This window comes from Antechinus flavipes, chromosome 2, assembly GCF_016432865.1.
Source record: "Antechinus flavipes isolate AdamAnt ecotype Samford, QLD, Australia chromosome 2, AdamAnt_v2, whole genome shotgun sequence".
In the NCBI taxonomy this organism is placed as follows: Eukaryota; Metazoa; Chordata; class Mammalia; order Dasyuromorphia; family Dasyuridae; genus Antechinus; species Antechinus flavipes.
In genome coordinates, this window is record NC_067399.1 from 178,770,598 (window position 1) to 178,796,629 (window position 26,032).

At 32.7% G+C, this 26,032-nt stretch overlaps 2 protein-coding genes across 3 annotated transcripts in view; one reads left to right on the forward strand and one right to left on the reverse strand.

The window, feature by feature from the left end:
- Window positions 1-26,032, reverse strand: part of MCPH1 (microcephalin 1) — a 332,832-nt gene that overhangs the window by 66,760 nt on the left and 240,040 nt on the right. The gene's annotated exons all lie outside the window — the stretch shown is intronic.
- The window catches only part of ANGPT2 (angiopoietin 2), an 81,112-nt gene continuing 77,051 nt past the window's right edge, over window positions 21,972-26,032 (forward strand). Inside the window, exon 1 of the mRNA XM_051975990.1 lies at window positions 21,972-22,868. Coding sequence (XP_051831950.1) covers window positions 22,581-22,868 — 288 coding nt within the window. The 5' untranslated portion in view covers window positions 21,972-22,580. The remainder of the gene's footprint in view (window positions 22,869-26,032) is intronic.

The window sequence follows — 26,032 nt, forward strand, 5'->3', positions numbered from 1 at the left end:
GGAGTGTAGACCAACACAGATGTTCAAGTGTGTTCACACCCAATCAGTATAGATCATTAACAAGTAAAACAAATGATTATTTTAAACTTTGGGAAAATGAAGCAGATGTCCTTGGCATTATGACGGTACAGAGTACTAAGCCTGCATGACAAGAGAATTCCAGAGTTAAGAGTCTTCACTGAGAAAACCCTGCTCCCACAACTCTGTGGTTTGTTAAAAGGAGTGCTGTCAGATATGAATCATCACAAGGGGCCTCAGGAATATAGGAAATGTCTATGTTAGTCAGAATACAAGTTATATTATAAAGGATTTGCGTGATCAAAAAGGCAAAAAACCTGTAGCTTATACTGAAAAGAAAACCAAAAAATGTGAGCTAACTAAGACATCTTATTTAATTTTATCTTCTAAAAGCAAGTGATTGTAAAGTCATTCACAGTGTTGATTTGGATATTTAGGAAGGTAAAAATATAGTTCTTTTGGAAAGCTCTACTGGAAATGGACTAGTCTCAATCCCAAGTAAAGTGCATTATAGTACATTGAAAGAATTATGATTCTATATTCTAAACTAAAACTGATGATAAGGGAAATTCTGAATTGGAATCACTTTTTGTATATCATGGAACAAGTATGGAATAAATGATCATTCTAATCCTAACTATAAGGCAACATAAATTAGACTCACTCCCCAAAGGGAGGTCTGATCCTTGTGATAGCTTAGTAGATATAGAACTTCAAGCAATATAATATCATACAACAGACAGTTATTATGCAAGTATACTGTTCAGAGAACTATTAGAATCTGGAAGAGATATAAAGTTTAGCTAAGCAGCCTGGAAGAGAATAAGAACTATAAAATACATTCATTTAACAGTCAGAGGAGGCAACAAAAAGTCACTGATGATTCAAGCCAAAACAGGACCTGATCTGACCTACTATGCTGACCATAGAAGTCCCCCTAATTTACTAAAGGAAGAAAGTCTAGAGTTCTTAAATTTCTGAATCAATCTGCCAGTACTGTCAGTATAAAACCAACAGTAATGATCCAAAGTCCCTTTTTGTTTGACAGGGAACGTGAACATTAATTAGTCTTTAATTCCCCAGAAGTTTCCCTTCACTTCCCATTAGCATGAATCTAAAACACTTTCAAGGCCCAGGATTCTCATTCCCTTTCCCCAATTCTTGGTCCTGATGCTAGATCCATATAAGACCTCTTTAAAAATTTGCCAGATTTTACTGGTTTGGTGATACCTCATTCTTTCCAGGGTCTGAGTAGGGTTAACCTAATTACATTAAGTAGCCTTAGCAAATCTGATCTGTTTTTACTATTCTCTCTGATGCTCTTGATATAAGTATTTCCTCTCAATATGTCTGCTTTAAGCATGAGAAGACTTTCCCTGGCAAAATGAGAGGTTGAGAATAAGTTGTTCTAAGGGCCATGAAGGCAGGCAAAGTAGGCACTTTGGAGCATTTGGAGTTTGGTCAGACAAGAAGATACCAAGGTCATCCTTTGAATCCTGGGTGACCACCAATGGTTTCCCACTGGCTTTTGATGAATTTGAAAGAGAGAGAAAGTGGCAACTTTGTGTAACTACCTCACTGAAATCTAATTTATATACAAGTCAAGACATCACCTTGCACACATGTCATTAGTCCTCTTCAAAAATGAAGGGGCTTTTTTTTCCAAAATTTTTTCAATAAGACTGACTGGCTTTACTATCTTGTCAGATCCATATTTTCTTATATTGGACCTTAGAATTCTGAATCTTCTTATACCTGTATTAAAACATTTCTAGACAATAAAAGAATATTTTGGTAGGAATGTGAAGAAATGGCAAAGGAGAGAGATTATGGCCAAAGACTTTTTAATGGTGTATTGTAACAGTAGGTCACATAGTAATAAGAGTTTTTTCAAATAGAGGGAGAGAGAAGAGATGCTCAGAAAGATGGAATTGGGAGGACTAGGGGATTGCCACTGGGAAATAACAGAAAAAAACAGGGTGACAACTGGGAGCGATTAATAATGCCAGAGGGGAGTATATGTCTATATACTAGCAAAATTATTTGTGACATAAGTGAGGGAAAGATTTCTTTTCTGGCTTCAGAATTGCCATTTTGTCCTAATTATATTCTTGTCCAAATGTCTGCCTTGGGAAATCTATAGTCTCTACTGGCATTAGGACAGAGTTCTTTGTTCAAATCTTTATTGAACTTTCATTAATATAAGTGCCTGATTCAATAAGAACAAGGTCCCCACTCTGCTTGCTGCCACACCTTTCTCACAAAACCCCATTCTTCATGCTATTGGGCCAGAATGTCTAGTGTGGAAGCCAGATATATTGTTTTAATAAATGTATCCTGAGTTCTCATGACTTAATTCATAATACAGGATAAAATGAGTGCCAGTTTTTAACCATCTGTCTTTATTTTATAAAAAAGAAAAAAAAAAAGGATTAACTCCAGCATTCCTTTGTTCTTCATAGACAGTAAAGAAAGATAACTGAGTCTGTGTGGGAATCTACCCAATACTGACTGATGAGAAACGTGACCTATATGTCACCACTGCTCTCTGATGACAAGATGAAAAAAAATACAAGTACAAACTTATTGGAAGGCATTTTAATTGGAAGAATTTGAGGTGGGTGTAGCAGGGGAACTGTATTAGTATTCCTGTATTACTTGACCCAGATAAATATCTTAAAATTTTGGTTATTTATGGTCCTCCTTAGATCAGTTTTTTCATATTAGTAAACAAAGAAAAAAGAGAGTTTAATAAGATTTAGGTTGTAATACAGAATAGAAAATGAGCTGGGAATTGTGGGAAGGGACACAGAGACAGCTGTGATTGCTCTAGGTCACATTTCCAGCTGTGCCCACAAATCAGATTCTATTACTACTGTTCACCCAAACTCTCTTATTTAAACAGGAAACTTATAGAACATTTGCAGTGCAGTACATATTACTGTGGGGGTACATAGTCCTTCAAGTAGATACTGAAGTTTATCTTTCTTTGGGGGCATGTTAATTTTTTAATAGAATTTTTCTCCTTTAGCAATCACTATTATAGAGGCTTTCTTATCATTACTAATAATCAATATATTTGCTCTGCCCCATCTAACATATAACCATTATACAACATGTAAATGTTAGCCAATACATTTTCCAATGAATCTGAAGCATGGCAGAACTTTATTTGTAAATGGCACCTACCCAATCCACAAATGGTTAAATTTTGTCCAAATTAAGTTTATCACATTTTGAAATAACAAGCTATGGAAGTCAATTTACAATGGCTTAAAAAAACATCAAAATGTTTGCAAAATTTCATATTTTGGATAGGATTAAGGCAATCTGCAAACAATGATAATATGTAACTTATAACTAAAGATAAGCTATTCTTCCAATTATGAAAGCCAAGTAAGAAAACTATAACTGCATGTTAGACATAGATCTACTGCAAATAAATTAATATTTAAGTATATATAGCTTTAAAAAGAATGTTTTAAGTAGCTTAAAATGTAAAAAAAATTGAATTTTTACTCTTAAACTCTTTTAACAATAATCTTTTTTTTCTATGTTGTCTTTTACATTAGTTAAAACAAATTTTAAGGGGAAGATTTCTTTGTATTGGAATTCATTTCATCTTAGATTTCATTCATTCAACTAATAATATTGATTACCTACTATCCATATAGACTTATTCAGTAAATTAATTGAGATACACCAGAGGCATAAAATCATGGTCTATCTTAATATGTTTATAACTTACTAAGGGAGATAAGATATATATAAATAGGATGCAAAAGTAAGACAAATGAAATGTGAAAGATACAAAGAACTACAGAAGTTTAGAAGATAGAAAACTGGGGAAAGCATAGAAAGTTTCATAGACAGGGTGAGATTTAAACTAGACTTTAGAGAATGGGTAGGATTTTAAAAGCAGAAATAGAGGAAAGGACTTTCAAGTGAAAAGAACAGAATGAATAAAGGTAGTAAAACAGAAAGATGTATAACACGTTTGGGAAATGGCAAGGGATATAGATTGGCAGATAAATAGGCTTGGCAAGAAGTGGAATATAAGGAAAGAAAAGTAAATTGAGGATAGATGGGGGAGAAGCCTATATACTTTGCTAAAAAGGTCTGGACTTTATTTGCAACTATAGATCATAATGAGCCACTAAATGTTTTAAACTAGGAATATGACATTATTAAAAGGGCATGTTAAATAAGTTACCATATTAGGAGAGAAATATATTTCTCAATTTTCAATCTTTCTCTCCACTATACATCTTGTGTATCGTATAGCTAGCTTCATCCATGTTCATAGTTTATTCTTTTATCAAGTGAGATAATATTTCTAAAGTTCTTAGCACAGTGCTCTGGAAAGCTAAATGATGCAGTGGGTTGAGTTCTGAGCCTGGAGTGAGGAAGTTTTATCTTCATGAGGTCAAATCCAGTCTTAGACATTTATTAGCTGTGTGACCCTCTTTGTGTTCATTTTCTCATCTATAAAATGAGCTGGAGAAGGTAATGGCAAACCATTCCAATATCTTTTCCAAGAAAACCCCAAATGGGTGTCACAAAGAGTCAGATATGACTTAAAAATGGCTGAATAATACAGTACTGTGCCTGGTACTATGCAAATGCTTTATTAGCTCCTCTTCTCTCCTTATTCTTAACCACTTAACTCTTAAATACATTTTACTAATCACAAGTTAAATTAGTAAATATTAGTGTAAAAATAATAGAGACAATGTTTGTCAGTAGCAATGGTTGCAGGACAAACACTTTAAAGATATAGCTTGAAAATTATGCTTGCTTCTACAGAAGAAAGCAGATACATATAGATACATATTTTATCAAGATATTTATTTATCTATTATTTATATATCTATACTCATATGTAAATGTATTTTAAAATTTCATAAAATTTCATAAAAATTTTATTTCATAAAATGTTATAATATTTATTAATAGATTTTTTTAAAAATAAAAATAAAGAGTATAAGCAATACATAGAGGAAATATCATCATATTAGCAAACAGAGTTTGGATAGGTTACCTTCAAAAATGCCAATTAATAAGACAAAATAGATCATTCCCCATAGTCTTCCCCTTTCTGGGTCTGTTTTTGGTTGGACTAGATGAACGCTAAGATCCTTTAAGTAAGAATATGTTTTTTTTCTTTTTCTCTCAACCCATTACCTGAAGCCCACATGATATGGATGGAGAATGGAGATAGGCAGAATGAAGAATGGTAAGAACATATTCCATGCCATATATCAATATAACAACTCCTGATACACTGTCTTTATTGTTTGAATTTTGCTTGTAAAGAACCCTTAGCTTCAAAATAAAAAGTGTATTGAATTGGGATTAAAAAGGCCTATGTTTTATCTAGTCTCAGTTCTATCACTAAGTAGTTAGTTTACTTTAGGTAACTTCATTTTTCTGGATCTCAGTTTTCTCATCTATAAAACAACTAATTTGGACCACATAATCTCTAACATTCAACTCCAAGATTTGAGAACTTAATCCATTTGATTATTCACTAATCGAAACAATACATAAACTAGTATACATCTTTTATATCTCAAGGGAGTTTTAATTTCATGGGTGAAAAAAAAGCACAAATGATCTCAAATACTGTAGGTGAATTAGGCTTATATTATCTAGATATTAAAATATTTGCACAAGTGTTTTTCATATAAAAAGCTAAGACAAACAAGAAAGTTAATAAAAAATGTATGATTTAATCATACACATTTTAGATTTTCCTTCTCTTTGCCAATATAGGATTGCAAGGTTGCTAGTTCTTAAGGATAAAATGAAATGGCTGCCATCAGTTTTCATGAGAGAATGTTTTGTGGTCAAAGTTATCTCCCTAAAGCCATTTTCTCTACTATTAGGCTGAGGAACTTAAATGGGAGATGCTGCAAATAGTGAATACCAAGGTTATAAGTGGAGAATTATGACCTAAGAATAAAGGAGGAGGGAATACTTAACCAAAAGTAAGTGTATAGTGCTGCCTGATACCTTGAAGACTAACTTAGTTTGTCTTCCTCAGGAATGTGGAGGTACTCTTGATCCAGAGTAGCTCTCAGAGGTTGGATCTTATTTGTTATCAACATAGTCTACAAGGAACATAAATAGTTATGTCACATTTTTACATTTCACCCAGGTGATACATGGCTGAAATAAACATAATTCTGAATATAAGTTCCACTGATGAATAATGACATTTGATACTATTTGAATTTCCTTCAAATTACTGATACTTTTGTGAAAATGATGTGACCTAAAATTTATGAAAGGATTGGATGAGAGTCAAAACTGGTAGGGTAAATTGCAATCTATATCACTGAAGAGAACTTTAAAAGACATGAGATCCAATATCCATTTGAGTATATTATATCATATCATATTATGTATTTATTACATACCAGTTCTGCTTTGGACACATTAAGTTGAGATGTATATGGAATTCAATGTCTAATAAATAGTTAGTAATGTAGCACTAGAAATTGGAAGAAAAAGTAAGGGCTAGATATCTAAATGTGTATGAGTTATATACTTAGAGATGATAATTAAAGCCACTGAAATTGATGAGATCTTGAAGTCCCTTTGGCGGGGAAGATTTTTGTGAAATGGATTCCTTAAATAAAGTCTTTAATATGTAGGTTTGCAAATGAAACAAATATATTGAGTTATAGTTATCAAAATATTCAATAAACAACATCTTTGACTCCAAATTAGTAATCCTTAATATACAGAATAAAGAGGGAACTAAAGGAGTCCTACAGAGGATGATTTAATAATAAAGAGTTTTTTATTTTAATAGTTTACACATTTAATTTTAAAATATTATCCCAAATGATAGAAGCATAAGTATTTAGAAAAAGGAAAATTGGGAATTGTTCCCATGTTTCTGCCAAATTGGCATATTTTTAAGCCCCAAAATGAGCATATTATAGAAAGGGGGTTTCCCAAACTTTTAGGCTTCAAGCCTTATTGTTTTCTCACTTAATCTTCTGCCAACTAAAATGTTGTTTAGCATAGAATAGAGATAGTGAACAGCTGCAAGTTCTGGCTAAATGTTTTCTTAGGCATACCAGTTTTGGAAAGCATCTTTTTCCCTCCTCCCTTCCCAGTGGGTAGTTTCTGCCATCATATTAGCTTAAACTGATTGTTTTCAGAGATTGTATTCTAAACATCTACCAGGAGGAGTTCAAAAGTACAAGTGATGTGACTATGTTCTTGCACACAAGAATAGTCTTTGGGTAGAGATATTCTTAGTCATGACAAGGAAAACAAAAGAAAAATTTTTTTTCTCATCATTTTGACTGTCAAACACATATGAAATATCTGATTTCTGTCTTACGGAGAGGAAACAAATATAGATTTACATTGTATAAGAAACTGTGAATCTCCATTTATATCGTTTACTTGTAAAAAAAATATAACTATATAACTATATATAACTATATATAACTATATAGTTTAACTATATAGTTATATTTCCAGTTCTTTGCTTTTATCTCCCCTGCTCCTTTCCCATACAATTTAATCTTCTCTATAGGATTAGGAAGTTTATTTTGGTTATGACTATTTCCAATCTGGCTTTACCCCAGCATCCATTCCTCTCAACCCATGCTTGTTTCTCTTGTTGAATTTAATGTTTTTCTACATAAAACTCTTTGTATATATTCAACCATCTTTTGTCCATTTCAGATAGAAGTGAATTTCATCTGATATATGCTGCTCCATCCCTTTCTTCATGTCCTCAGTCAAAAGAAATGCCAAGTTAAAATTTCCTTTCTACAGCAGTATTTTATTTCCTTTACCTTCCCTTCTTTCCCCTCTTTAAATTCTTAGAAGAAACTCATCCCCCCCTCCCCTGCATGTTTTTTTCCCCCAATATTTTCCCTTTGAAAACAACAAGAGGAGGAGGAGAAAGAGGAGGAGGAGGAGGAGGAGGAGGAGGAGAAGGAGCAGCAGCAGTAGCAGCAACAAGTAGTAGTAATAGTAGTGGTAATAACTAACACTTATATGATGTTTACTATGTATAAGACACAAGTAAGACACATTTACATGCTTCTCACAACCACGATAGGGAAGTACTATCTATATCTACTTGTTGACTGGCTATAAATTTTAGTGTTTTAGATACAAAAAGGTCAGCATTCTTTCTATCAAGCCAGTAAGACATTAAGATTCTGAAGGGACACTTGTTTCTCCACCATCAGAATGTTAGCACTGCATTATCCTACCTTTCAATTGCTCAAATAAATATTTTGTTATAGGTTTCTCTTGACCAGTGTTTGAATGTCAGAGTTCCTAGTCAGCTTTTAGTCTTTTCATCAAAGATGCTTTACAATTTTCTATTCCATTAAAAGTCAAGACTTCTCTTCTTCCTCCTTGCACCTTAACTTTTTAGGATTAGTTACTTTTGGTTTCAAGTCTATATCTTTTATCTTTTGGAATACTGTATTCTAAGATCTCTTATTTTTAATGGAAGCTGTCCCAGGTCTTGTGTGACTCTGACTTGTGTGATTCTGTACATCCTTGATAATTCAATTGCTAAATGTTTGATGATGACAGAACTCAAAGAACCTTCACAGGTGAATAAATGTCTGATAAAATGCAGAATTCATTCATGAAATTAATATTTATTAAATATCTGCTATATATAAGATTATTGAAGGCTAATTTTATTTAGAGGATTTAATTAAAAGAGCAGCTAGGTAGTACAATGACAGGTCTGGAGACAGAAAGACTCATTTTCCTAAGTTCAAATCTGGTCTTTTATACTAATTATCCAGGCAAGTCACTTAACCCTGCTTATCTCAATTCCTCATCAATTCCTAAATGAACTAGAGAAAGAAAAGTCAGTGTCTTTGACAACAAAACATTAAATGGGTTCACAAAGAATCCCAATACAACTGAAATGAATAAACAATAACAACAACAATGAATAAACATTTAATTTAGCACCATATACCCAAATTACCAATACTCTGATCATTAAGAATGAAGAAGAATAACAAAGCAGGTCACTGTTATATTTTTCAGTCATATATAACAAATGTGACCCAAGTTTTAAATCAATTTAACTTAACAAATGCTGATAGAAACTTACTATACATTTTGTATAGATCAAAAAACAACTTTGGGTCTTCCTTTAAGGAATTTACAATCTGGAAAAGAGGGAAGTACAATGTAATTTCAAAATGCATGAGGGGCATGAGAGTTCAAAGGAGGGAAAGAGCTCTGATGGCTGAGGGTGATAACACAAAACTTTATAGAGAAGGGAGTATTTGAGCAGTATTGAAATGTAAGTGGTATTTCAAATAAATAAAGACACTGGAAAAAGTGTGAGCAAAGAAAAGGAAACAAAATGGCACCATTAGGACATAGGACCAGAAGTAATAAGTTTGGTTGAAATACAGAGATATGAAAATTGAAAATTAAAAAAAGGCTAAAAAGGTCAATTTTTTACCACTACCATAGAATGGTAGAACTATAAAAGAGCTTTAGAGATCATTTAGTTTTAAGTTGGAATCAGACAATTTAAATAGCAAATAGTGAGTTACTGTTGTATAGGAAGGAGTTACCTTTTGATTTAGACTGTGAAGAAGATAAAATTGAATACATTATATAATCATTCGACTAAGAAACATTGATATCCACCTCCATCCCCCATTAGAATGTACATTTCTTAAAAGCAGAGACAGTTTTGTTCACTCTCTCCCTTTTTTGATATTCCTTATCTCTAAGCATATTTATTGACTGATTGACACAGATATCTCTCCCTCAGTTCAGACAATACACACCAGTCAGATATGAATTTATCCTACATTAGTTCCCTCCAACAATCAAGATTTCAAAACCTTCTTTTGCTTTAACATATGGGCATTATTCAAAAATTAATAACTGAAGATTACTGTACAAAACAGAATATGTAAATATCCTAGTTCGTCAACAATTCTTATCACTTTGAAAAATCGACAGACTTTTGTAAAATGAAGCTTTTTCCTGAGCTTAGATGAAGGCTGGCAACATTCCTGGCTAAAGAATAGTTGTTTCTGGTTGACTTCTTCATTTGGACCTTTATGTAAACAACTGTACCTGAGGCTGAAGTAAACATTTTGTATTTATGGAACCAGCAGAGGGAGTATGGAGCATACAAAGAAAGTAATGGTTTTTCCTTTCACTGTTTATATGGGTTTTCTGTAATTGTAGGTTTTTTCTTAAACAAGGCTATTTTGTCTTAGGAAAAAAAATTCACTGAAATGTATTCTATTATTTTTGAGAAAAGCATATTATTTATTTTTCTGAAAATATTCTTTCATGTTAAAAAAAGAATATGTTCAGAGTTCTTTAATGAAAACAGATGGTAGGATAAGATGCCTTATATTGTCATACATGTCATTTTTCTAAAGCCTTTGATTTTATATATATTATTACCTTTTTATTTTCTCTTTATTTAAATATTCCTTTGAATTCTGATCCATAAGTTAAGATGACATGTTACTGGGCATTTTATCATTCATAAAAATTGATCAATATTAAATTAAATATTGAATAAAGTTCTTATCTGAGCCAAGAAAAGATTTCTAGGAAAAAATAAGATGTGCAAATGGGATTAGTTGTACATTATTTGGATTGTATTTCCAATATCATACTAATAAACATGTGGATAGAATAAGACAAATGAAGAAATTTTGTATCTTTAAACAACAAATCCAAATTTACAGGAAACCATTTTTTCTTGAACATACATTGACTTTACAAAATTCTTTAAAAATTATAGATTCAAACTTCATTTTTGGTAGGGAAAAGGGCAAACCATATTGTCAGGTCTAAGTTTCCACAGGAAGTTTAAAAAAATCAAGTTTGCAAGATAGATGAGAATACCAAAAGTGTGGTCATCTGTTTTTGCCTTTATGATATAGTGACATATTTATATTAACCTAAAATCAAGAACAGGATAACATATCTCAAAATTAATTGCTTTTTTGGGATTTCTAAAATTCTTAATTTTAATGGCTTCTCCATAATTAAGATGAAAAATTTACCTGCAAATTAAACGAAGATTGATCTAGAGAATATTAAGATACTTCTCTGAGACAGTGAAATAATTTTTATTCCAAAGTTGCAACAAAACATGGAATTTATGACCATGAGAATCTAACTGTTCTGAAAGTTTAACTAAATTTAGCATTACTTTACATAAAAGCACAACAAACTGACATCAAGAAACCCACTTCAAATTCTTTAATAAATATTCTGTATTAATCAGAGGCAGATTTTGATTTGATTCAATTAAATTAGGTCATAAGGAAAATTGTATTCATTGATTTAAGAAAGAAAACACATAACATTTCTTTCCTTGGGCAGATAAACAAAAAGATATCACAACCAAAACATGGAACAAGTGGCAAAGAATATCATGGGCCTAGTGCTCTAGTACAATGACCAACAATATAGTCACTATTTTTTGATATTTTGTGCTTTACATGTTTTGATTTCTTTTGACATTTGTTCTTGATGAGGGGAAAAAGATCAACATAATTCTCTGAGAATGTAATCACATCTCAGAATCATAAAATTGAATTAAAGTTGGTTTCTTATATAAGAAAAATATTCCAATTAAAAAGAAATATAGTATTTCCAGAAATTCAGACAATGTGAAACTTTATTTGCAGTTCTAATAGATTAAGAGCCATGTTGTTTCCACAAATAAACGACATGTTTGCACTATGACCTGAAATTAAAGAGTTTTTTAGCTGTTCACTTTATATGTGGTTTCATGGTAAGATAAATCTTTAAATGATTCAAATATCCTAGATGTTTCTAGAAAGTAAATTTTCTTTTTATAACTACCTTGTTGCTTACTTGTTTTCAGTTTTTATTTCTCAATGAAAATGTCAAATAAAACTAATAAAAGGTAGGTTCTTGGCATCTTTTTTACTTAGGTGCCCTAATGGAATAGGATGACCATTTAAAAAACCAGCCTGAATTATGGTCAAGATTTTCTTATATTACTTTAACATCAACTTTCTTTCTCTTCTCAAAGAAATTATTTCAACACAGTCCTGTCAAAAAGAAGCTGGGCAATAGTAAGTACAAAGATGATTGTGAAAGATAAGGTCCGTGATATCAAGACATCTATTCCTTAAAGTAGTGCACTCACATTATATGGAATAAAAACATTACTGGTAGTGTAGGGGAAATTGTAGTTTCCCAGGAAAGGAAATTGCCTGAGGCACATCTGGCAAACATTCCCCACTTCAAACCACTGGCAGTTAAATGCTTAGTTTTAACAAAATATACTTTTCACTGCCTATTTCAAAGGTGAATTATATAGTGTGAATGCCAATTTCTAAGAGGAAAAAAATTAATACATACTTTAAATTTGCTTGATCAGCTATTTTGTGTTTCTGCTACACACTTAACTTTGTATGGTTTAAGCAGGAAACTATGCTCAACTAGGCATCAGTATTTTGATTTATAAACTACAGATTTCAAAACCTGCCTCAGATCCCTTGAACTCATGATGAAATGAGAGATGACCAAATATAACAAAAAAAAGCTATTAAAGCAAGAAGATGAAAGTTATATTGAAAATGAATCAAATTTAACCAAATCAACTTAATTTCCAGTGTTGATACCTTCTAGCCAATAAACCAATTTTGTTCTTAGTCTTCATTGAAAAATTGACTTGAATATTTCATATGTGACTTCCTGTTTACAATTCACATAGATAAATGACATTTTAAGGCATACATGGTGGTCTTCTATATGTTATGCAGCTGCTTTGGCTCCAGAAGATTACAGATCATCAGGAAATTTTGGCAATAAAATATATTTTATTCCTTGGATGTGTGACTGTATTATGGAGGTGACTAAGCAGTGATGCTCTTATCTTCTAAAGTAGTTTAAGCTTTTTTATGCTTAAACAAGGCTATTAAATATTGCCTTAAAGGCACCATTACTAGCACATACACAGCAAAGATCATAGAGCACAGAGTTCCAGCTGGAAGGGAAGTTAGAGACCATAAAATTCAACTCTTTTTACTTTTACAGATGAGGAACTGAAGCACAGAAAGATCAGGTGAATTGTACAGGATAATGTTAAGGGACAGGTCAGTTCTCCGAGAGCCTCCACAGCTGTGGATCATGGAGTCTGAAGGAGTTGGAGGACAGCCTTTGCTGACACAGGTGTTGCTGACTGGGAATGAGATAAATTAGAGGCAGAGGGAAGAGGAGAGAGGTCAGACAATGCAACTACCTTGTATCCTAGTATCATCCTCTCACTGAAATGCCTGAGAAACTGAGACAAGACAGAGATTAGAGTTTTAATATTTTATTTGAAAGGGAGAGATTTACTGGGACCAAATGGATCCATGGTTTGATCCCAGGGCTGAATGAGACTATCATCTCCAACAAACAATGTGAGTTCTTAATGACATATATATATATATATATATATATATATATATATATATATATATATATATATGGCTCATACACAGAGGGTAGATCAAGGCAAGGGAGGAGTCAAGAGTGCTGAGAATGGGAAAGGGACTCTGACAGGGTGGGGTGAGCCACTGGAGATGGGAGGAGGAATCTTGATAAGACAGTATCTGATATTCTAATAGCTTGGGATGGGGAAAGGCATTCTGGTATTCTGAAACATAAGATCTTTTATCCTTATCAAATATTCTGATAAAGAAGGAGGGGTAGTTTTGTAGGATTGATTAGAACAATTATAAACTGAGGCAGAAAAATCAGGGAAATTGAGTCAGCATAATTATGCAAACTGAGTCAGGACAATAAAAGAGAACTGTGGCATAATATCACATGAGGAGATCCATTCTGGGTTGGATCTCCAGCAGCCAATGTCAGGTGGCTCCCATATATTCCAACAGGATGACACTGCCAATGTCTAAAGAAGAATATGAATACAGGTTTTCTGCTGAATGCTTATTATACCAAATTGATTCTTTAAAAAAAAAAAAAGTTTGTGCAGAGTCCAATGGACAAGTCCACAACATAATTTTAAGTTTGGCATTCCAAACTTCAGTACTATATTCCAAGCTTCAGTACTATAAAGTATTAGTAACTACAATTATAGGAATGCAACTTTTGTTTTGTGTTGTAATTTTTCAATTTTGGTTCAATCTGTTTAAGAAAGTTAAGATGTTGATTTTTATCTTACATTGCTACTTAGAATTTTGTGAATCTAATTGTTCCATTTAAAATGAATAATAATGTTTATTTGAAACACTGGCTTTATTTTAATTTACCTTAAGGCTTTCATCACATGTCCAATATTATATTTGTGTATTCTAATATATACTAAATTTAATGAAACCATATATTTACAAATTGCTGAAATCAAAACACTATGTCCTAATTTTATTTCTAGATCTGGAGACTTAAGAACTGAAAGTTCTTGCCAGAGTAGCACACACACTTTCCAAAAATTAAGGTTAGAATCATCAAACAAGCATCTGGTAATAACCATTTCAGGATACCTGAGGGCAAAGATGATATAATTTAAAATTGATTGTACTTAGGTCATAGGGAAAACTCTTGCATTAATACTGCTGTCTCAGAAGTGACATTATACAGATGGAAAAAAAAAAAAGTAGCACAAAACGGTCACCATAAACCAACCAAAAATGTTGTTAATCATTTTGACTCAGTAATTTTAGTGTTTTCCAAATACTTTAAAACATGATTGATTCATTTATAGTCTATTATTAGACTTTTATTAATTAAAAACAATTATTAGAACATCTGTATCAGTATGGGGAATCAGATCTGGAAGAAAGAACAGAGATCGTCATCATTGTCGTTATTGTTCAGTTGTTTTAGTCAGGTCTGATTTGTGACCCCCTTTAGTTTTTCTTGGTAAAGATCCTGGAGTAATTTATTATTTCCTTCCTTAACTCATTTTACAGATAAGGCAAACAAGGGTTTTGTGGGGTCATCCAGCAAGTGTCTGAAGCCACATATGAATTCAGGAAAATAAGTCTTCCTGACCCCAAGCTTGGCATTCTAGCCACTATGACATTTAGCTACCAAAGACATCAGTAGCAATCCATATCTGTGCACTCTCCTCTATAACATTTCTGTGCAGTCAGTTAGCCACTGTTTAAACACTTTCAGTGATTGGGAACTCACTATTTATCAAAACAATTCATTCTAATTTTGGAGAATTCCACAAATTACCAGATCTAATGTTCTATCAACAATAGTCTAGTCATTTCAGAATATCCATACATTCGATAACTTCCCTAGTTCAATGCAAATAGTACTTGGCTCCTGCTATATGAGTGATTCTTCACCTTAGACACTTAAGAGTTTCAGAAGGTTTGTTATGAACTTGCATTGCTTCATCATCTGAAAGGTATTTATGTGCATAGGAAGATTCTATGATACTCTGAGAATTTTGATTCCCTAAGGCAGTGGTTCTCAAAGTGTGCTGTAGAGAATCCTGGAGATGTCTGAAATCCTTTTAGAGGGTCTACAAATTCAAAAATAGTTTTTATTTCCAATATGGTAAATGTCTATAAATATAACCCAGATAAACAAAAACGCTTTGGAGAGATCTTCAATAATTTTTAATAGGATAAAGATACTGAAAACAAAAGTTTGAGAACCACTGCCCTAAGGTATAAAGCCTTCAGGACAAGGATATGGCAACAAGGATGGAGCAAAGACTAGAGGATCTGGCCATATGAAAGTCGATTAAAGTAAAGATTTTCATCCAGGAAAAGAAAGAACTCTTAAAAGTGATAAGGCAATCTGAAAGGCTTTTATACAGAAAGAGAGATTTTCTCAGTTTCAAAGGGCAGATCTAGCGTGACTGTAGAACTGTTATCTATTTTTGTAACAAAAATAGATATAAACATTCCATTTTTTTTTTGATAAGAGGGGGAAAATATCAATTTTTTAACAATTGGAATTGTCTCAAAATTAAATGGCTGCTTTAGGAGATTGAGAAGGAGAACTTCTTCAATGAAGTTATAGAGAGGACTCTTGGTTGGATATGGAACAAACTAAATGACTTTTAATATTTTAAATTGAAGATTCTGTCATCTGGACTCTGTGAAGATCAGTCAGAAGGAGGCCTTATTTGAATTAATAAATAATTATTTATAAGTTAGGCTACTTAGTTAGAGGGGACTAAGAAGCTTCTAGATAAGCACTCCAGTGTGTGCTTTCAGCCAACATTAGTCCACTGGAAAATGATGCTTCACTGCACCAAAATTTATTATGAACATTTTGGCAGGCAGAGTAGTAATCTGGAAAAAAAGGGGTAGAAGTTTATTAAGAGGGTTTTAAAATAAAAAGAGAAGAGAATTGTCTATATAAATGTCTTTCAGGGTTATTTACCATAGATAAGAATTAAGAAGAAAAAAATAGAAGACCAATATATCAGAGAAATAGTAATCCAAGAATCAAACAGTAATCCATCAATAACCAATAAATCCATCAATCAATAAAGATTTATAAAGTACCATTTATATGCTGGGCACTGTGCTAAATACTGGAGATAAAAAGATAAGACAGTGACTGTCCTTAAGGAACATACAATTTACCAAAGGGACGTGTACCTATATAGATATACACGCTTACATAAATATATAAAATCCATGTCTATATATAAATGCAAAGAGTATAAGCATTAAACAAGTTGAACTACAGATCTTAGTGCAAAGAGGCAAAGTTGAATTCTTTGATGTCACTGAGATATGGTACAAAGGAACATAAGATCAGAAAATGGCAATGCAGAATAATACTCAAGAAGAACATAAAAGAAAGAAGAAATGCTGTGTTAGTATTTTGGATTATAAAGATATGCTAATGTAGGGACATTAAGGAAGTTGAGAAGTAAAATGTAGTGAAGAGCATGTGGATGAGAATCAAAGGATTAATTCCAATAACTTAATTGGAACATATTTCAAAACATCCAGAGAGGGAAAGTGAGAAGAGTCTGGTAAACATCTCAAATTTATTGCTAAAGTGGGATACTGTAGCAATGGGTGACATCAAATATTCATAAATCTACTGGGATTCTTTCACCTCAAAGCAGAATAATTAACTTTGTGACATGCCTTAATGACTACTGCAGTCTTGAAAATTTGAAGTAACTATTACTATGAACTTAATTCTAATAAAAAAGGAAGAATTATTTGCTAAAAAAGACATGATGTAAAATTTGAGGATAAATTATCATTTATATTAAAGAAGGAGAAGAAATAATGACATAGTCTGACAGTGATCACAGATTTGGGAAGAGAAAATTTCTAATTTTTAGACAAAGGTCTTATATGCTACAATGAAAGTTGACTCATGAATAATGGGGAATTCTTAAGCATTAAAGTTTGAATACTGATGAGAAGGAAATGGTGAAGTTTCCCAAAAAGAACAATGTATTTGCCCAGAGATTTCATTGCACATCTATATTTTTAAGCAAGTATAGAAGACTGAAGCAAACTTATAACTTAGGATGAACACAAAGAGAAGTTTTTCCCATTGTAAAGATGCCCAAAACTATATAATCCAAGATAAGATGAGTTTAGTGATAAATGCTAATGAGAACAATTAAAAAAAATTCTGAAGCAGACAAGGGGACTATCAAAAGGATAAGACCATGGATGGGATGTGAGTGAAAAAGTTAAACTAATCAAAGCTTATTTTGTTTTTATATTCTTTCCCTAGATGAGTGATCTTTGGACTGTGTAGGAAAGAATAAAAATGGTTAGCTGGAGTATAAACCTAAGTTATGTAAGGAGATAATAATATAACATCTTGTTCAAGTAACAGACTTGTAAGAATTGGCACATGTGACTTCTTGGCCACTGTCAGTGATCTTTAAGAAGTCATTGAAAATAAGTGTAGTATTTGAGAAAGTGTGGGACTTGAGAAAATCAAATATAATCTAGATTTTCAAAAAATGGAAGATGATGGAATATGTAAAGGATAGGTCAGGAAGTCTGACTTCTTATTATATTCCTGAAAAACCCCAACCTCTGCAAAACATATTATTAAAAGGATAACAGTATTAAACTTGTTAACAGTATTAAAAAGGTAGCAATAGTCACTAAAGTCAGCTCTTTAAAAACAGTCATTTTAGTTTAACTTAGTTTGAGTGGTATGCTGAAGCCAGTTCAAGCCAGTTTTGGACAGCCAATTGTTAAATGTCCAGTGTAAGCATTTGTACCTTGTAAACAAGGACTAGATTTATTATTTTGTTAATTGCCTTCAGGTTTAAAAAAAGTGATGGAGAAAATGATAATAGCAAAAGTTAAACTAAAAAATATGCACATTTTCCCCTAAAGACTGATTATTAAACATTTACTTGTACAACCTCAGCTAATTTCCTTTTTGGAGATTTACCAGGCTAGTAGATCAGGCAGATACAGTATATTGTACTTGAGGTATGAGGTAGATATGGTATACTTGGTTTTACCAAAACATTTAATGAAGTCTCTTATGCTTGACAAAATGGAGAGATATGGAAGCTAGATAATAATATATTTTGGTGAATCAGAAATTGTTTGATTGACTAGATTCAAAGAATAGTCATTAATAAGTTGATGACAGCTTGGATGGTGAACTCTAGTGCAAGATCTTAGGAGAATCTGTCTTTCATCCTAAACTGTTCAATATTTTTACCAGTGACTCCGTTGTCTTTGCTAGGAGAAAGGGCTACCACTTTGATACAACTTAGATTTAAATAAAAAATCTCAATAGATTAGAATAGTGAATTAAATGAAAAAAGATGAAAGTTTCATCTTTTGTATGTAAGTTTCATAAATCATCCTAACAATCACAGGCAGAAGGGATAATAGATAGAAAATAATTACTGTAAAAATGATCGTCCTGTTAAATATGAGTCAACAATGTGACATGGAAACTGAAAATCAAGCTAATGCTACTGTAGGCAGTGTTAAGGAAAACATATGGTCCAGAATGAAGGAGATAAATAATTCAACTAAACTTTGCCTTGATCAAATTACATGAAGAGTAACATGTTCAGTTCTGGCAACTGTATTTTAAAAAGGGATATAGACAAGCTGGAAAAAGACCAGAAAAGAACAGCCAAGATGAAGAAAGCAAGAGATTATGCCATATGAGTATCAGTAGAAGTAACTTATAATGCTCAGTATATAAAAGAAAAGACTTAGAGGAACTATGATAATAGTCAAGTATTTAAGGGCTGGATGACCCATTTGTTGAAGGTTTTATTCAGAGACAGGTCCTGTCCAGCTCTTATATTCTGGGATTTACACAGTGCAGTATAGCATAATGAACCAAGTAATGACAAACTTTGAGTTAGGAATACAGGAGATCAAATGCCACCTTAAACACTATTAAAACTCTGTTGGCTTCAGTTCCTTAATTGTAAAAAGTAGGGATTGGACTGGGGAACCTGTAAGATCTCTTTTGGCTCTAAACCTCTGATTCTGATACAACATCTTAATCCTTATAATATTGCACCTTTGATTTTTTTGGGAGGTAGGATCCCAATATGGGATTCCTTTTGTTTACAGAGATCCTGGTGAGGAAACTCAACCAATGCAGATCAGCAACTGCTCTGTCCTCAAGAGTTTTAGGGAACTGTGTCACTGAGAGGTTAAACCATTCATCTAAAGTCATACGTATGGCTGAGGATGGACTCACAAACTTTTGTTCTCAATATCTTTATCCTATTAAAAATGAGGATCTGTCCAAAGAGCTTTTGTTTATGTGGTTTATAGTTATAGATACTGATCACATTAAAAATAAAAACTAATTATGAATTTGTAGATTCTCTGAAAGGATTTCAGAGATTCTCAGGATGCTCTGGACCAGACTTTGATAACCATTGTTCTAATCTATCAGATGCTTCAGTGTATTCACAGGCAGAGAAAAGAAGAAAATCTGGCTTTATAAACATTCCTTTTGTTTTTCCTTGCCAATCACATAGGTAAGAGACTGGTATTGTATTCCCTAAATATACTCCCATACATCTTAACATACTATACATAATATAACATAAGGAGGCAAAAGTACAGTGGAAAGAACAATGGATCTGGAGTTAGATGACCCACATTTCAAATCCTTCTTTTGCATCTTAATACTTGTGACTTTGAGCAAATAATTTTGCTTCCCTAGGCCTCAATTTCTCCATCTGTAAAAATGAGAGGATTAGACTAGATGAACTCTGACAGCTCCTTCTATTCTAGATCTATGATCCTCTAAACCTTTAGCAATATATGTGTACATTACAATAGGATTAGCATGCATGCATGCATGTGCATATATACATATATATATATATAGTTATGTGTATATATATGTATATATACATACATACAACTAAGTAATGATTCCAGAGAATAGCTAATGGAAACATCTAGGATATAAGGGGATAATAGAATAAAAACCTGATGCTTTTAATTGGGATCAACAATCCAAATTTAGCCCATTTGAGGCTAAATTGTTTTTATCTGAGGATAGATGAATTATAGATGAATTGAGAACTGAATTAGTGATGTCTTTAGTTGAAATTGCCTGTAGCATGCATTTTCCTCTAACTGCAAGAATTATTCTTGTTTAGTAGGATTTAAACACCAAATAATTGAAAGAAACAATTCTTTCTTTTCTCTAGATATGACAGACACAGAAACAAGCTGGGAGTGAATTCACAAAATAGAAGAGCTCCTCTTACTCCCACAGCCCACCCTCAGTTCCCTCATTTGTCTCTTGAAGACTTAGCTAAGGATTCGAAACTCCAAATTTGTTAGTCCTTCAGCTTCTAAACACCCCATACCTAATTAAGATTTTTTTTAATCCCCAAATGTTTATCTTTTACAATAGAATAAATATTTTAGTCCTATGAACTCTGGACAGACTTACTGATTCTCTGAAAGTTTTGGAGATGGAAAGAACCTTTTTCTCTTTCTTTCCTTCCTTCCTTCTTTATTTCTTTCTTTTCTTCCTTCCACCTTTCCTCCTTCCTTCCCTTATTTCCTTCTAAACACCCCATATCTAATTAAGATTTTTTTTAAAATCCCCAAATGTTTATCTTTTACAATGGAATAAATATTTTAGTTCTATGAACTCTGGACAGTTCTCTGAAACTGGACAGTTCAGATTCTCTGAAAATTTTTGGAGATAGAAGGAACCTTTTTTTCTTCTTCCTTTTTTCCTTCCTTCCTTCCTCTTCTCCTTTCTCTCTCTCCCTCTCCTCTCCCTCTGTCCATATAGGGAATCATACCTGTTAGTTACAAAGCAGTTGATCTGGCCTGTCATATTCCAAATAACACAGTGCTGTGGGTTATATGTTGTTTTAAAGTAATTACTACTATAATTCAAAGGCAGATTTGATCTTTTGTCCATTTCTATATGTGAGCTGTCTCTAATTTTTTTTCTCCTTACCCCTCTCTCCTCTCTTTCTGTCTGTCTTTCCCACCTCTTTTTCTCTGTCTTCTGTCTCTTCTTTCCTGCCCTCCTCTATGTGTGTATATATACATATACAAACACACATATACATACATAATACTGAAATTCAATAAATAGTATCCAAGTTTACTTTGAATATTTCAAATACAATAAACAAATAATATTTTCAGAACCAAGCCACTGACGCATCTAAATTGATTGAATAAAATGATCCAATCTTTCAATATTCAAATGAATTCAAAATTCAATATGTTTAAGTAAAACATTCATGGTTCAAATTTCACATAACTTTGTAATTTTTTTCTTATGAAAACGTGAATCTCTTAGAGTTTACATTAACAAAAACTTCTTCCTTTTATTTTATAATATTAACATAAACTAAAGATCCTGATATACTTATAGTTTTTTACTTTAAAAAGGAAACAGAGAAATTTTCATTGTACTTCAAAATGAAAAAACTCAAAAATTTAAAAGACTAACACTATTACACCAGTTTCAGGCAAAAGGGCTGTGGTACTAGTTTAGGAAATACTTTGTTAGGGTGGTGCTTATAAAATACCCAGGGGTCCTGTAATTGATCAATTTCCCCCCGGAGGTTTTCTCTCCCATACTGTATTGGCTGGGCAGCAGTAAGCTCTGATTTTCCTGTTGCCTTGTGAGTGACCCCCTACAGGAAGATAACGGAGAAGCCGAGAGGGAGGAGCAGTTAAGCTACACATGTCTGGCTGCTCTTATCAACTTATCATATAAGGAAAGGAAAGTGATTGATTCACATACGGACACTGTAGAATTTGCTCCAAAGAGAAACAGAAGAAACAGCAAAGCTTACTTGTAAAGCTAAGCCAGAACACACAATTGGGATAGGACTGTTCTTCCTGCTGGCATCTAACCGTTTACTGGAGGACTGGAAAGAAAGCAGCATTTTGTTGTTTTGTTTTGCTTTTAAATCAAATTTGCTACTAGAAAAGGTGGGTGGGGGCAGGAACTCATTGACTGTCAAGAGTGTACTTTACACATGACAGCATAGCACAGCATTTCAGAGGACAAATGAATGATCTGGACTCTTAAGTGCACTGAAGTTTGCTAAGTTGGCTGCATTCTCCCCGAACGAAAGTATGTGGCTGATTGTTTTCTTTACTTTGAGCTATGATCTTGTCTTGGCGTCAGCCTACAACAATTTTCGGAAAAGCCTGGACACCATAGGGAAGAAGCAGTATCAGGTTCAGCACGGATCATGCAGTTACACCTTCCTATTGCCGGAGATGGACAATTGCCGCTCTACTTCTAGTTCCTATGTGTCTAATGCAGTGCAGAGGGATGCCCCGCTGGATTATGATGACTCTGTGCAGAGGCTACAAGTACTTGAAAATATCATGGAAAATAACACTCAGTGGCTTATGAAGGTAGGAAAATACCATTTATATGGCTGCATGAAAAACAGAGATTCTGTTGTTTTTATTTCTGCTCTAATAAAGCAAACTTCATCAAAGATAGCTCTTGAATTACCATTTATTCTGTATATCTCAATGAATAATCTCATCCAGCCTTGAAAAGGATAGAATGAGAAGCAAGCAAATTTACCCCTAAGGTGGAAGGTCAGTACTAAGTAAGTGTGTGTGTGTGTGTGTGTGTGTGTGTGTGGAATAAGGGGGGGGGTAGGGTGAGTATACTTTTTTGCAAAACAACTAGGCTGTTTTGTTTGTACAAGTAATTTAAACTTAGTAACACCAATTACTAACATAACTGGCTGCAGGCATGTGAGGGAAGTGGTAAGCAGCACAACAGCGCCAGGACAAGGAAAAAACGTGCTAATCATGATAATTACTGATAAATAGCGGATGGTGGCAACGTTACCTTCTGGAGTAAGTGCTTTACCAATTTCCTGAATTTATTTACTGAAACCAATTATAGCTTTTTGTAAAAAGAGAGGAAATTAACTTAAATAGACCTTATGTTTTTCAGAAACTTAGTGTTTTAGTCTATGGGTTTGTCATTTGTAAACTGTACTATGTTTTTACCAAGTGTTCTTTCTAGAGGGACTCAGTATTGCCATTTCTTCTAGAAACCAGTAAAGTGGTTTCAAAATTATCCACGTGTGATTGTTGTTAGTCTTAGCAAAGAGGAATTAATTCCATGTCAAGATCAGCTGCCTTTTATTCACTATTATTGTTCTTATTCTTATTCTATTGTACCACAAACTTTGCAAGAAATGTATAATTAAAGAGGTATTTTGAAAGCTAAGTTGTACTTCAAGAAATGACTGTTTTCTCTGGCAAATTTTATCTCCAAACAAGAAAACCAAAAACTTCTAAAGTTTCCCTATTGGGAAAAAGAGAAAAATGATTCATTCATTATAGTACTCTTAATGAAATAGTAATTATTCATGCATGGTGGAAATGATTAATGTCAAAATTTGTAGAAAGCTATCATTTATAATTGTACAGATAACTGAAATAATCACCAGTTCTCTAACAAAGTTTCATGCAGGAAAATATCACAAAGTATTTTCCCCCTCTTTAATATTTAATTTCTTTTTTGGTTGTCTGTAAGGAGCATATCACATCCTAATCTTATAACAGATCTCTGCCTGGCTTTTTATCCACTTAAAATAAGGGAAATCACCAAATGGCACTGAAGGTAGGAGTCAATACATGAATGAATCCTCTCATCATTATTCCTCAATTGAACTAGTTATTGATTCCAATAGTGTTTAATTAAAACTTCTAAGAAATAATGACAATAACTTACTAAAAAAAAAAAAAGCCTCCCACAATTTTGAAAATATCTGTGAAAAGACCCACATCTGCTCTGTATATTCTCTGCCAAAGGTTTATTCTTTCTTATCTTTAAAACCCTTTACTTTTCTCGTATGTGTAAATAGTTTAGCTAAGTATGGGAGGTATTCAGCAATACAAGCTCACATATTTGAAAGTCCTAAATATCTACCTGACACTAACTTCCTATTTCCTTTTTTCCATTGTTATGTTCACACTTAATAATCTACCCATTTTAACTGTGACATGGTTAAAGGCCAATGCTAACAGAAGCTCAGGGAGGGATGAAAGAAGTAAAGTAGTAAACACTCCCATCTATCCAGCTAGTAAGTCATTTCCTAAATAAACAGTCAGGGGACATAAAAGAATGTTTTACCAAACACAAAATAGTTTAATTATACTTGCTGTAATTAAGGCCATTTTTAGGTAAATACCAAATCTAATAATTTTTTTTCAGCCAAATTATCCCATTTTCCTATACGGTTGAGAATGTCTAAGAGAAGGAAAAAGTTAAGCAACCCTATTTCATAAGTTGGTTAGTCCCAAATTTATTCCAGGTTCCAGAAATCAGAATTTTTGGAACAATCAAACAAACTACCTCTTTACTCATGAATATAATTATCAAATATTTGAACAGCAATACAATAGTGTTTTAGAATGCAACCTTTAGATATCCAGCTAAAATATCACCTAAAATGACTTAATATTGACTTTTCATCTGCTTAACACCTGCTCTGATCAACCCTATCTCATAGATCTAGCAGTACACCTGAAAAACTCACTGATATTGTTATTTACAACAGGCTGGCAAACAGAAGCAAGAGAACAGATAAAAAACTATGCAATGTGTGAGTATGTGGAACTTTTCTTTGCTGTGTGTTCTCTCTCTGGGTTCTGGCACCTGTGATAATAGAAACAACTTTTTGCTTAAAAATGAGAAAATAAATTGAATAGAGTGCCAGATGAGCCCCATGACCACATGATCTAAAAAAACATTCAAATTTCTTTTTGAAAGATTTTCACAGATTTAGAAATCCACCCCTTCCACAAACCCTACTGGAGTCCTCCAAAAAAAAAAAAAGTTCTTAAAAAAACTATCAAAAAGTTAACCTGATACTGTTCTGATAACGTAGAAGAATATCATCTTAATCCTCTAAGTGATGAGCATCTGTTTATGAGTTTAGTTAAAAGAGGTTTTTTTTTTTTTTGCATAAGACAAAACAATTTCTAAGGTATCGTCTTAATGTATCAACCAAAGAAAATGTCATACATTTGAATGAGTAAGGAAGTATATGCTGAGGTACATGAACAGAGTGACATGGCAGAAACATTCTCTTATCTATTTAGTGAAAGAACAATGGAAAAAGATAACTTCATTTAGTACATAAAAATATTGTGGAAATTTGTTAAAATTTAAAAAAAGATAGTGATAGTCTTTCTTCCTAATTGTATCACTCTATAAACAGTTCCCTGTATCCTTTAGAACACTTTAAAAAGCACTTTTCTAAAACCTGATAAATGATCTTGTAACTGAGAAGATAGTTAATATTGGTATCTTCTTTAATTGGGATTGCGAAGCAAACACAAAATATGGAAGAGCTAAGCCATTATTTTAGATTGTTTCTCATGCTACAAAAATTTGTTTAGATCACTACCTTTCCAAATAGATTTGTTTTGTTTTTTTTTTTTTGCAAAAAACCTCCCAATAATGTCTCTAAATTAATTAAAAATCTTATTTTTTATTTTATTTATTTAAACGTACTTTTTTTTCCCATCCCCACTAGAAGAACATG